Raw genomic sequence first — 13,820 nt, 5'->3', positions numbered from 1 at the left:
TCATCAAATATATCTCTTAAAGGAACATACCAGTCTTTAATTTGGGTATACGAATTTTGGTTTCTGTACCAAAGCTGACAATATGACGATTGCACATCAGACAAATCTTTGATACCTCGAAGGATAATCCGAGGGACACCAACCGATCTGTAGGAGTCTGTGCCCCTTATAGGCTCCATAGAGTGACACCTTTGTATACTGGGCCAGACCTGCTGTGACAAGGTACCTCGGGTTTTGTGGTCTCATCCGAAGGACCACCCCATTTAGTCGCCCCTTACGACAAGCAAGGGGTACTGAGGACCTATTCTAACCCGGACCCCCACGGGACATTATATTGTTTGAAAGGAGCGACAATATGGCGAAGTATGACAGGACATTATGCTACAATTGTCGGCAGAAATGGTTGAGTGCAATGTGTGTAATAATTAGTATAATATCTGCATCTCTTTACATCTAACAGAGGCTGACAAACTACTTGTTATTCTATTATATTTTTTGGCTCGTATCGCACCCAAAGCGACAATCTATATGGTCGGGCATTCGCCGCATTGGTTCTGCAGTGCATTATAATATTCCGTTCATGTTGGAGGAGGTACATCGTTATGAACCTGTCTGGCTTATTTCGTTTTTGTTTCCCAGTTTTAGGGACTGTGTTGTATTTTTGTCAAGGTATGTACTTTCTTGCATTGAATTGAAGTAGAAGTGTTCCGAAAAGAAGCAATGGGCGGTATATTATTTCATTTTAACGTTTTAACAAAACAACGATTACATTTTAAAGATTCATTGTAACATTACGCCTAAATGCTTTTTTTTTTTTTTTTTGGTTTGTTGTTTTATTTTTAATGTAAACGCCTTTGCTATTCATTGCAACTGTAAGATTGCGCCAATTCTACGTTCACCGTGGTTAGAGCTTGGTAATAAACACACAGCGAGATACACACAGTTACATTAAGCACGCGGGGTATGATTTATATTCATGATTGTGTTAGGTATCCTGAAGCTTGGATGCTGTGCGAAAAATACACCAAATATCTTAAGCTTTGGGCTCTCAATGATACCATTATATTAATGGTTATTGCGAGGAAATGCAAGACAAAAGTTGACGACGGTATTCTGTATCTTAATGTAAAACATACACCGACATTTAAACGTTGACCGTCAGATTATCTTTATGTTCCCGAGTCTCAGATTATCGTTATGTCCCCGAGTCTCAGATTATCTTTATGTCCCCGAGTCTCAGATTATCTTTATGTCCCCGAGTCTCAGATTATCTTTATGTCCCCGAGTCTCAGATTATCTTTATGTCCCCGAGTCTCAGATTATCTTTATGTCCCCGAGTCTCAGATTATCTTTATGCCCCCGAGTCTCAGATTATCGTTATGTTCCCGAGTCTCAGATTATCTTTATGTTATCATTATGTCCCCGAGTCTCAGATTATCTTTATGTTCCCGAGTCTCAGATTATCTTTATGCCCCCGAGTCTCAGATTATCTTTATGTCCCCGAGTCTCAGATTATCTTTATGTCCCCGAGTCTCAGATTATCTTTATGCCCCCGAGTCTCAGATTATCTTTATGCCCCCGAGTCTCAGATTATCTTTATGCCCCCCGGGGTGGAGTTGTAATCCTATGGATTTGTCTGAATGTCCGCACATTATTGCTCATCAAAGATTTGAGCAATACACAGTGTTATGAAAGGTGAAGATAACGAACAGTGATCAATCTCATAACCTCGTACGTTTTAACAAAACAACGATTACATTTTAAAGATTCATCATTGTAACATTAACAATTTAATATACAGAATACCGTCGTCAACTTTAGCCTTGCATTTCCTTGCAATAACAACATGGTGCTCGGTGAAATGGAGGTCAAGGTCAAATATAATATAATCAACCGTCAAACATTGTCTACTGCTAACTTGTAATACTAAGTTACTGAATGACGAGAGGTAAGACCTTGACAGAGTTGCTTCTAAACGGTAGGGGTCTAATTATCATATTATATCGAAATTTTCGCCGAAATTTTCAAGCGATGCAGTTGGTAAAAAAGAAAATCAAGATGGCGGCGTGATATACCTTGTGAATATTATGTTGACAGGAAGTAAACATTTTTTTTATCATATATATATTTAAAACCAAGATGGCGGCGTGATATATCTTGTGAATATTATGTTGACAGGAAGTAAACATTTTTTTATTATATGTATTTAAAACGTCGAGTGACTGTGTGATGGTGTATAGTATACGGGGAAATTAAACACATTGGGGTTTCTAAGGTTTATCACCGCGAAAACAGCTGGAAATGTAAATGTTTGGCTATCACTGCAATGCAGGCAAATTTTCATAAAGTGTGATAATTTTAAATGTATGGTTATGCAGATTTGTTTCCAAAATTCCATGTAAGTTAAATGAGGCATATGATATATCTCTTTTCATGTAATTGTAAGTTGGCTGAAAATTGACACAAGCGTAATACGTCGCTAGGCGTCTGAAAGCTACAATACAACCACGTGCTTCTAAACAGGGATTGACCTGGGCCGACCGATAGTTATTCTAAATAGGAGGCCCTGCAGAAACTTAATTAATGTATTACATGTGCTAGTGCTAATGACACAGAATTCATTTAATGTTTGTAGTGACAGAGAGGAGTTATTGTGCTATTTTCTCCATATCTGCATTTCCATGTTTACAGGTGACTACTGCAACTATTAGCACCCTTGTTTAGAATAAGAACGCTGTAACTGTACTAAAAATAATGAGATGGTCTGCTGTAACCTTAACCTTTGACTCCATGAGCAAAATTATTTAGGCGTCTCTCTTAAGATGGCGGACAGACGGACGGACAATGTGATTCACATAGGACCTCCACATTTTTAAGGTCTTGGCTGACAGTCTGATTCCGACACATTTCTAATAGCAAGGCCTAATCAAATGATACATGTAGATATCAGAATCTTACGGTGACTTGATATAGATCTAAATAAATACACACTACATTGTACTTCAAATGACGAACAGAAATGCACAACTACTGTGATAGGATAAAAAATGTGTATTGATGGATAGATTTATCAAACAAATATAACAAATCGTTCACATAATGTCATGTTATTTTTGTGATTCTCTCTCTCTCTCTCTCTCTCTCTCTCTCTCTCTCTCTCTACCTATCTCTCTATCTACCTACCTATCTATCTATTTATCTATCTATCTATCTATCTATCTATCTATCTATCTATCTATCTATCTATCTATCTACCTACCTATCTATCTATTTATCTATCTATCTACAATGTATTTATATATCTGTCTGTCATCTATCTATCTTTCTTTTGCATTATATCATAATACAACTTCCTGAGTTACATATACATGTACGTCACAGTAACATTACAAGACTACCAATAATAATTGCGCATTATCTGATTAGCATGCCTAATGATATAACTTCATTATCATCAAGATGTCTCCAGTGTCGTGCAGTTTAACGTAACATCTCAGAGCGGGAAAATGCTGACCGTAGGAGAGACTTTTAGAGCCTCGTGTGATGTGGGCGGGTACACACCAATAGACCTTATAACCAACCTACAGGTTCACTGGAAATCCGAGAATGGCGACATATGTCTATATGGAGAGAAAACAAAGGATGCTCCAGAAAAATATGTCTGTTCCTCCATTTCCGGCCAGGGAATTAGTAGTTTTGTCCTTGCAGTACCAGGTATTGTGCAGCATGTATATACTCTAGTTTGCTTCTGATTTAAGAGAAACTTGTAATACTAAGTTACTGCATCAACAGAAACAACTGAATTTCTTTGTAGACGTATCCATGGAAGACAGCGGTAATTATACTTGTGAAGTCGAGGAGAAGAAGACATCGTCAGCAATGAAGTCTTCAGTAGAACTTCAAGTCATAGGTTGGTTGACTGATGAAACCTTCGGTAGACCTTCAGTTTGTAGATTGGTTGACTAATGAAACCTTCGGTAGACCTTCAGGTTGTAGGTTGGTTGACTAATGAAACCTTCGGTAGACCTTCAGGTTATAGGTTGTTTGACTAATGAAACCTTCGGTAGAACTTCAGACTGTAGGTTGGTTGACTAATGAAACCTTTGGTAAAATTTCAAGTTGTAAAAATATGTAACTTGGTTGACAGTGAAACCTTCGGTAGATTTTCTGGTTGTAGACACAAGCATGCAATTATATCGCATAAGTTCGAATTTAATATTCAAGAGTAAAGGTATAGAACTCTAAATAAAAGGTACCCAATAAATCAATTCGGAAAAATGCCTATTATTTTTGGTCGACGTTTAGCTGGGCCCTGGCACTATACCACTAAACAAAATGTTTGATCATTGCAACAAGGCTGAAGTCATTACATACATGTAGAATGGGCAGCATTATATATCATTTCTAAGTTGAATTTCTTACCCCAATTCATAAACTGAAGTCCGTAATAGCTCCAAGTGACTGAAATTTGTAAATCCGTCAGCACTTTCACTTACCACAGCCATTTTGACGGGTGCCACTAACTACCCAAATTAACATCATTATCATAAATCGTCTAACACCTGTGTTAATATGGTTTGGATAAAAATAGACATAATAAAACATTTGTATCTTTATAAAGACTTGTTATTAGCATAATCTATGTACTATAATGAATTAATATTGATAAAAATTAGTATTTGAGTCACTAAATCGCTATGGGTCCTTTCATCCTTTTTGGGTAATTAGTTGTACCGGTCAAAATGGCTGTGGTAAGTGAATACTGTACATTCTATGTAAATAGATTGTTGCAATGCGCAAACATTATGTTTAGTGGTATAGTGCCAGGGCCCAGCTAAAAGTCGACCAAACAATAGACATTTTTCCGAATTCATTTCTGCATATCTTGGGAAGCATACGGAATCTGGGGATGAACGTTGGTAGTAATGTAGATTGATTGTGTATGAATATATTAGAATACAAAGTATAATTTTACATCAATTGGTTTATTGTTTTTACATCGGCTAACTTGGGTACCCTATATTTAGAGTGACATAAGCGATACAATTGCCTGTGGTTGTAGGTTGGTTAACAATGAAACTCTTGGTAGACCTTCAGATGATACATTCTTTGACAATGAAACTTTGCAATTGGTTATATAGTATTCATATATCGGCGGTCCTCGTTATTGATTTTGTAACATATATTTAGTGGTGGTGTGCACGACTGTGAATGAATGAGATCCATTAATGACATTCTATGGCCTGTTAATTAGTCCCGGTGCTAATAGAGATCGGTTTGAAGTGGGAATGACAAGTTGATCACAATGAGCTCCCTTGATGCGGCAGTAACTGAGACGTACTTCCATATACAATAGTATATATCTGCTGAACGAGATGAAAAATGTTGAATCGGGTCCAGTTGAGAATAGTAGTTAGTATCCGGCGCGCCCTCGCGTCCATCGTGGTCATTGTTTACCAGTAGAATTTTTGCTGTGGTAATAAACATTCAAGTGAGGTTGATTTCCTTAACTTTTAGCTTTATCGCTTGTTTTCTAAGTCAACAAACTGATGACACTTTGTATCTTTTAGCTATTATATTTTGATAAAGATATGTATTTTGACCTAAATTGCTTATATGTATATGAGAAATCACAATTTTATGTGCGAGGATTCAGACACTGTGTGTATATCCTCTCACATGGAATTAAAATAATCATTTGTCGTAAAAATAGAAACCACTGCACGACGGTGGTCTCCACTTTTATGACAAATAATTATTTGCTAAAGAAACCAAACTAGAGTCCCTCCCCAGCGTCTTATATTAATCAGCCGTCAGGCTTTTATCAATTATTATGTACATAATTCAATATACATGTGTACTCAAATTGTTGATAAAAAAAATTTTGATATACAAATGTATGTGTTCTGCGTATAGTCAGTTTTGAAATCGAGGCAAGCTACTGACAAACAAGTTGATGATACAGGGGTTTCAACAGTCTCGATTGAAGTAAGCATTTCGCAAATTCTATGGTCGTTATAACGATCTAGTTCGTCAATACAACCTATCATTGAGTCAATGCTGTCTGACGTGTTTCATACAGATTGTTAGGCAGTTCTTGACACACTGATTTTGACTACGGATAACTCTGTTTACCTGATCAATATATAGGGCTCACAGCAGGTGTGGCTGGTCGACAGGGGATGCCTACTCCTCCTAGGCACCTGATCCCACCTCTGGTGTGTCCAGGGGTTCGTGTTTCCCAACTATGAGTTATGAGATTGATCACTGTTCGTTATCTTCACCTTAACTCTGCCCCCACCCCCCACCCCTCGCTCCTCCAACATAACTGCTCCAAATGCCATAGTAAATGCAAGACCCTGGTATGACTGGTACTTAATACATTCGGAAGTGTGCGATATAATTTCAGATAAATCTGGTGTGTCTGCTGTTTATGAGAATGAATATAAATTATACATTGAAGTACAGTTCGTTGGAATAAATCCATGTTAAACCACAGGCGTTGGGGCATGGATCTTGCACCTTCCCCAACTTTTTTTTCCTGACCTGGTATCGACACATTTTTTTTACACCTATGTTTTGAAAAGATGCATTAAAGATTATTTAAAAAAAAAAAAAAATATTTTTCGTCTCTGTTATGTATGAGTAAAGTCTCGTTATCGTTCCTTGCTGAAAACATGATTTTTACTAAAACGTAACAAAGATGAAAAAGAGGGTGTTGCACCGAAGCGGGAATTTCCCTAATCAAAGCTCCGTGCCAGCATTCGTGACGTATAACTGACCGTCATTCATATTTATACTCTGCGCGTATTTACCATTTAAATACCAGGATTCCCTAGTACTAGGAACAAGCCTACTACATTTTATGTGTCAATACATTATACATGCAGTTTAACGATAATTTTTTAAATCGTAAAAATTAAATTGTCTTCTCTTTTTCCCTGAATATCAGATACAATGTTTACGGTTACATGTTACGAGTGTATCAAATCAGTATTTAATATTCTATACTACTACAGTCCAAAAGCTCTTATACTCGTATGTATTATTTTCTACAACCAGCAATTGCCAACTGTACATGACCCTGGCCACAAAACAAAATATCGGAAGTTTACTACGCATTAATAAAGTTCAACATTATTCGAAGTACATGCACCTGTAAAAATTGATTCAACATAGAAATTTGCTACTGGAATACATATAAACTTAAAATGTTTAACGGTTATTTACCTTGTTTGGCCTTAAAGTTTTACGTCCAAAGCTTTGAAAAGTTCACAACGGTTTTTCGTAAAAGGCACCATGCCTTTGTCAACAACTTTCATTCAGAAAAAAACATACAAGTTCTCGTTAGCAGCCTTGACTATTAAAACACAGGAAATGCATGCTGTATTCGGCGTGTTTGTTAAGAGTCCTATTCACAAACTAAACAGTGTCCAGGTTGAAAGTTTATTTCAAACTTGGCGCATGGTAATAAACAGAGATTTGACATGAAGCATTTATAAAACCTGGAAGCATGTTTCAATTAAGAAAAAAAAAATCTAGATGGAAAACGTAATATGAACCAAAAAAAATAAATGTGTTCATGAGAGAGTCGAACCCGGTCGTTTTAAAAATTGAAACATCTTTACATATAAGAGTCGACGACCTTATCCACTGAACCACGCAGTAGACCATACATTACCTAGGAAAATTAACGTACAGGTGAAGTTGAAAATAATACCAGTGAAGTCGTTTCGATTTTTTGATTTACAAAAAAAAAAAATAAAAAAAAAATGCCCTCGTGAAACAAAATTTCAAAGCGACAGTTTTATGCAGGAAAACTCGAAGAACATGTTCATGCTAAATTTATTTTGTTTCACGGAGGCAGTTTTTCTGAAATTCGGATATACCCCTCCATTTTAATGCTAAAAATCATATTTATCGCTTATTGCTTGATTTAAACTCGAAGTATTTTGTCTAATTTCGTCAATACATGTCATTTAAACTTATTTTAAAAAAAAATTGAATCAAGACATACGTTCCAATTGGTTTTATCATATATTTGAATAACTTAAATTTTTCGATCTTTCATGCAACACCTTTTGGGAAATTAACATGAGACGTGCAACACCTTCTTTCATAAGTAAAGAAAAAAGTGTGTAGATCCCGGATCAGAGAAAAAAAAATTAAGATGGGGTGTGTGTGGAATGATCCAGCTACCCCTATGTGACCCCCATCACGTGCAACTTCTAGTTGTATTCCGCTCCTCATAATTTTTCCGAAGAAAATTTATCGCTTATTTTCAATCGTACCCTGTAAATGGCTTAATGGAGAGAAGAGAGAGAGGGTCTACATATTGTATGCATTAAATGAGTAAAATCTACATTGTATTTGTTTTCAGAGCTAACAACTGTGACAGGTAAGCTATGTGTAAGTCTACATATTGTATAAATGTCTGCATATTACAGAGTAGTGTTCTGTAGTACAAAATAATGTCAAGAAAAAAATCATGCCGCGGTCATTATTCTGCGATATACTTTTATACGTAATAACTGATTATGGGGAAATTGATACATATCTCACTTGCACTTGATGTTTTGCTAATACAGCAATAAAGTTGATAACGGATAATTCAACTTTATTATCATAAATCAATCAATATATTTGTAGAAGAAATCCATAAATGACTGCAGAACATTTGTCATTCGGTATAAATCAATCGTCTTGCGGCGAGATTTGCATACGTAAATGTTTCGTATTGCAGAGGAACATAATGAAATTTACTTACACAAGTTTATTTAAACAGTGACCTTTGGAACCAGGACAGAATCACAATAGAGGTTAAAAATTTACATATAGATCCACAGAGTCAAAAAGCAATTATGAAGACAAGAGCAGCATGCGCTCAATATGCACGAATCCACGCGTAGCGTAACCCGCTGAAATTGGGGATACCACAACTTTAGATTAAACATGCACATGTATACACAGTGTTGATTCAAACTTTATTATACCAGCATGGGGCCATTAAAGAGTTTATCTAGATGTTCGTAAATCAAGAAGAAAATGTAACTTGCCAGGTGAGAGATGTGGTCCATGGGCCTCTAGCTTGTCACAAGTTTTGGTTGTTACGTTGTGATTCAGTGCGAGCGAACATCGTCTTAATTAAAGTATTTACAAATACTGATGTAAGTACTAATATGCAAATATTACTTTATGTAAGTTGATTGATGTATATTATTTAACGTTCCTGAATTTCCACTCATATCGAGACATTACTATTGCCGGTATTTAGGCACACAGGCACCTGAAGTGTGGATAGCTTGTATAGATCTTATGTACATACCCCCCCCCCCTTCTAAAAAGAATTTTTTATACAGAAACAATAATTTATCCAAAATATGTTATTTCCCCACCGATCACCCTCATAAGTCGTTCTGAATAGTCAGTTTGTACCTTGTGTAAGCTTTAGAGATGATCACTTGGGAGATACTAATGTAGTACGTATAGAGCAGAAGTGGACGACTCTGTGGTGTCTTTTATTTCGACTTCACTGGGATATATATCAAATCGACATATGAATGAAAATCATTATTGTTTATAGATAAAACGTCGTCGATATATCTAATTGTCGAATTGAAGTCCACAGCAAGAGATTTTTTCTTCTCACGTAGAAGTTCTTGAATAAATTCTGCTTCATAGGAATATAAAAACAGGTCAGCTAACAAGGGAGCACGATTCGTGCCCTTGGGGATTCCAACAGACTGTTGGAAGACCTGATCACTAAATACCACGAAGATATTGTCAATGAGGAACTCTAGCATATTTTTTATTTTAACTTCAGAGTACCTGTGCGTGGAATCAGAGTGGCGTTTAACAAAGTAATTTTTTGGATGACTGATCACTAGATATGAATATTTTCTGTTTCCATTTTTGTTGAAGAAGCAACTGTCTATGATGTCAAAAAGTCTAGTCTTTAATTCATCGTGAGGAATGGTCGTGTAAAGTGTTGGAAAGTCCTACGTTTGAGAAAAGTTTTGCGATTTCAAGTTTACTAAAAGTTCTTTAGAATTATTTTAGAATATACATGTACATTTGATTTACACCACTTCTGGCATATGTAGTCGCACAGTACGTTTTAAGTTTCTCCTTCACAGTTGTTAATATTTTCGTGAGGAGCAAAGATAGGGGCTTGGTAGAACATTTACTTTATCCAGTATGCAAGTCATCTTCGCAAGCCAAGTGTCCGATTCGCTTACTCTCATCGGAAGATGAGAGTAAGCGAATCGGACACTTGGCTTGCGAAGATGTATGTAAGTAATGTATGTATGTAAGTACTGATATACAAATCTTACTGTATGTAAGTACTGATATACAAATCTTACTGTATATAAGTACTGATATGCAAATCTTGCTGTAAGTTTAAGCCATTTTACCATTTATTCGTGAAATAAGATACTTCTCAAATTGAAAGACATATCTTATCTTGAAAAGATAACTCTTTGGAAAAATATCTCTTTAAGTAGAGATATATTTCATCTTATTAGACAGATATCTTTCACATTATAAAAATATCTTTCATTGAGAGAAATATCTTGCACATTCATCAACTGTTTTTGCACGTTTTTACTATGGCCACAAGCAAAGAACGAGAAATTGAAATCCTCTTGATTTTCATGTCTAATATTTTTTTCTGTTGAAGTGTGGTTGTAATGTGTTAAGGTGACCACATCCAGGCGCGTAGCCAGACAGAAAATGAAGTGTACGCAAAGTAAGGCAGGGGGTCTGGGGTTTTATTGATTACAATCACCAATTTTTTTTAGTATACAACGGGTTTTTTGGCTGTCAATTTTCGAAACAAACGAATTCAAACAAGACAAAAAGAATCACAGATTTGTTTTAGGAAGCTTGATATTACCAAATCACCAAATGTTAAATTGACACTTGCTTTACGAACTGCGTTGACTTATTTTTTAGTTGTTGCCGACAGGTGTATGAGTATAGACACACATGGTATATATTGCTAATAACAAAGGGTATTCCAAATCCGTCTACTTAATGAACATAAATGATGTACATTAAAATCGATTCGACATTTGCTGGACCAGGTATTAATAAGGGAATTATGGATACGTGTTCAACACAGACCTGTAATAATTCTGGTATAATAAAATACACTCAAAGTGCTAGTCCGAAATATCTGACGTTTTCCTGGATTTTTTATGATTTTGATATTTACCGTGCCAGGAAAACGTCAGAACCGGCGCCATTACGTAAACTGGAAATTCGCCGTCTGCACCTGGAGGCGGCATTCTCGGGCCGATTTTAAATACTTGCGAGCCGAATTTAATGTTAAAGTCATAATTAATCAATAAAACGATGCTTTTTGTACTAACTAATATCGATTAAAAGAAAATATCACTCCGAAATTCGATAACATAAGCACACAATTGTAGTCAACCGAATTTTCGCTGTCATTTGAGCGAACGAGTCACGTGACTCAAAACTGTTAAAATGTTTTCATGAGGCTGTTTATGTTATTAAAGAACTCATAAAATCGATATTAGTAAGTACAAGAAGCATCGTTTTATTGATTAATTATGACTTTAACATTAAATTCGGCTTTTTAGGGATTTGAAATTCAAGAAGCTTTTTAAATTGGATTGAATAGACATGATGATTGGAGTTAATCATAAATCGGAAATACATAGCGCAAAGTTACACTTAAAAATGTAAAAATAATTTCTCTCTGTTTTTTGTTTTTTTAGCAAATGTGTACGCAGTTGCGTACTTGCGTATAGGCAGCTACGCGCCTGACATCAATGCCGCCTATGGCTTCATATAAGTTACTAATTTTACACACATTTTTATAGTAGTAAAGTGTAAAATACATGCATGAAGAGATAGAAAATGGCCGGACAAGTGCGTTGTGTTTCTGAAAAAAGATGGAAATCATAGCACATGTATTTACACAGCGTAGCTTAATACTGCTAGCTGCAATAAATCCCATAATTTCTGTATTTACTATCACTTTTTTATTTATAGAAAGAGAAATGGCTACCACTCCCATCACTCATGTCGATGAAACAACAGGCTCCTCTACAGGACGTGCCCACACGTTCCCTCTACCTGTTCTTATATACCTATCATCATTTCTTGTATACCACATGTAATATTTCTATGTTGCACTCTCATATTAATTGATATTGATGTCATTTGTCCATGAATTATAAGATTATTGAGTAATAAAAATAGTTAAATGTGTTATTCTTTGGAATAATTTTTGGTATGGTAGTGCATTATTCTAGAAATGAGGTATGCAAGGAACAATCTACGAGAACGCCCAGTGTACGTTCCGTGAAATTAACAGAACTGTCAATCAAAGCGGAAGAAATTGCACGGTGATGTTGTTTGTTGTGAATACATGTGCATACAGTACACACATACACAGCATGCCTGCAGTAGCCTGTTATTGTCACAAAGAACATTACAATGTGTCCTTGATTTTGTTTTTACAAAATACTTATTGTTTGTCATATTTTTTTTTTTTATACTTAAGGTAACTCCATACTCGCAGTATTATCTGATACAAGTTTACAATGTGTATGTATTTCCATTCCTTAAAGTTAAAACTAACAAATTATCAAATAAAATATATAGGTCATCACACTTTTTAAGATTCGAGACGTACATAAACAGAATCATATATCACCATCAGAAAATTGCGATTTTCCTAAAACAGCGTTATTGAAATTCCATACAAACTGGTTATGACGGTATAGTAGCATTTATAACAATTTCATGAAACGGTATCTTCACAAAAATATACAAAATGTCTGTAAAAAATAAAGGAAATCCATCGCATAATAGACTTGATAAAGAAATCAATAGAAACAGAGTTATCACCCTTGGATTCAATATTTTGAAACGTATCATTGATCTATAACTTAAGACTTTTGAAGTATTTCATTTTGAACAAGATTTTTTTTACAATAACTATAGGAAAAGACACCTTCCTATCATGCATGAATCTATATAAATCATTGATTTTGCAAAATCTGATGACATCACAGTAGGGTGGAATTACTTTAAAGCTGGTGATGTCTCAATGCGAGTGGGAAAAAAATCAAGTGAAGGTAGTGAGTGAAAATGAACATAAATACCATAAAGAATACAAAATTGAGAGTTGGGCAAACACGGAGTCCTGGGCATACCACAGGTGGGGACATAGGTATAGGAGTAAGCATTCATTCCTGACCGGTCACACCACCCGTGAGCCCCAATACCTTGATCAGATAAACGGAGTAATTAGTATGTACATACGAACGGCCTAACAATTGGTATGAAACACGTCAGGTAGCAGCTTGCCTCGATTTAAAAATTGATCATGCAGAACATGCTCTTGCATATCGAATCAATTGAGAGATATAAATACCTTATGCAGGTGATAATGGAATATTGCTATAAAAATAGCGGAATTTACTATAGAGGAGCTGAAGTCATCCCGTTTGTCATACGGTTGCAAGTTGTTTTGCGTTGACGTTTGTGTTCAATAAAATCTCCTTATATGAAGCAGATGGAATACGGTGTGGTGTTTCTTATTTGGAGTTTACTAATTGGTTGTACATTAATCCGAGACTCCTCCGACTCTTATCTCCACTTTTATATTGTAACATGTGTTAAAATGTTCAATTGTTAACGCACGATAACGGACGCAGACCATTTGCAATAGGTTACCAGAGTTTACTTTCCATTCGTGGTCTGCGACGATGCTGCGTCCTCAATTTGCATGAAAAGTGAAGATCAACCTCATAAAAATACAAAATTAAGAATGGGGCAAA

General features: G+C 35.7%; 1 protein-coding gene across 8 annotated transcripts; it reads left to right on the top strand.

Annotated features, from left to right (window-relative positions):
• The first annotated feature begins 376 nt into the window (after nt 1–376).
• LOC125659646 (uncharacterized) lies at nt 377–12,242 on the top strand. Of its 8 annotated transcripts, none has more exons than XR_008798491.1 (6): nt 2,592–2,691; nt 3,460–3,714; nt 3,815–3,910; nt 8,381–8,398; nt 10,682–10,750; nt 12,025–12,242. XR_008798491.1 is itself a non-coding variant. In XM_048891390.2 (6 exons), the coding sequence occupies exons 1-5, from the start codon at nt 2,607–2,609 to the stop codon at nt 10,703–10,705; spliced, it is 489 nt and encodes a 162-aa protein (XP_048747347.1). In that variant the 5' UTR covers nt 2,592–2,606; the 3' UTR covers nt 10,706–10,750; nt 12,025–12,242. The 8 variants fall into 8 exon arrangements, 7 of the variants coding, with proteins under 7 accessions (XP_056004825.1, XP_048747343.1, XP_056004826.1 ...); XM_048891390.2 differs by having other exon boundaries at nt 8,381–8,409; XM_056148850.1 differs by lacking the exons at nt 2,592–2,691; nt 10,682–10,750 and adding an exon at nt 377–669.
• The last annotated feature ends 1,578 nt before the right edge of the window (nt 12,243–13,820 follow it).

This window comes from Ostrea edulis, chromosome 9 (assembly GCF_947568905.1).
Source record: "Ostrea edulis chromosome 9, xbOstEdul1.1, whole genome shotgun sequence".
Taxonomy (NCBI): Eukaryota; Metazoa; Mollusca; class Bivalvia; order Ostreida; family Ostreidae; genus Ostrea; species Ostrea edulis.
Note: the sequence above shows the minus strand (reverse complement) of the source record. Positions and strands in the feature narration are given on the sequence as shown.

What these genes read in the sequence shown, in the direction of transcription:
- LOC125659646 (XM_048891385.2), top strand. Translation starts at nt 2,607, where the DNA reads ATGACACAGAATTCATTTAATGTTTGTAGTGACAGAGAGGAGTTATTG. An exon ending in CTGCATTTCCATGTTTACAG is followed by an intron (nt 2,692 to 3,459) that starts GTGACTACTGCA and finishes ATTATCATCAAG; the next exon opens with ATGTCTCCAGTGTCGTGCAG. An exon ending in TTTTGTCCTTGCAGTACCAG is followed by an intron (nt 3,715 to 3,814) that starts GTATTGTGCAGC and finishes ATTTCTTTGTAG; the next exon opens with ACGTATCCATGGAAGACAGC.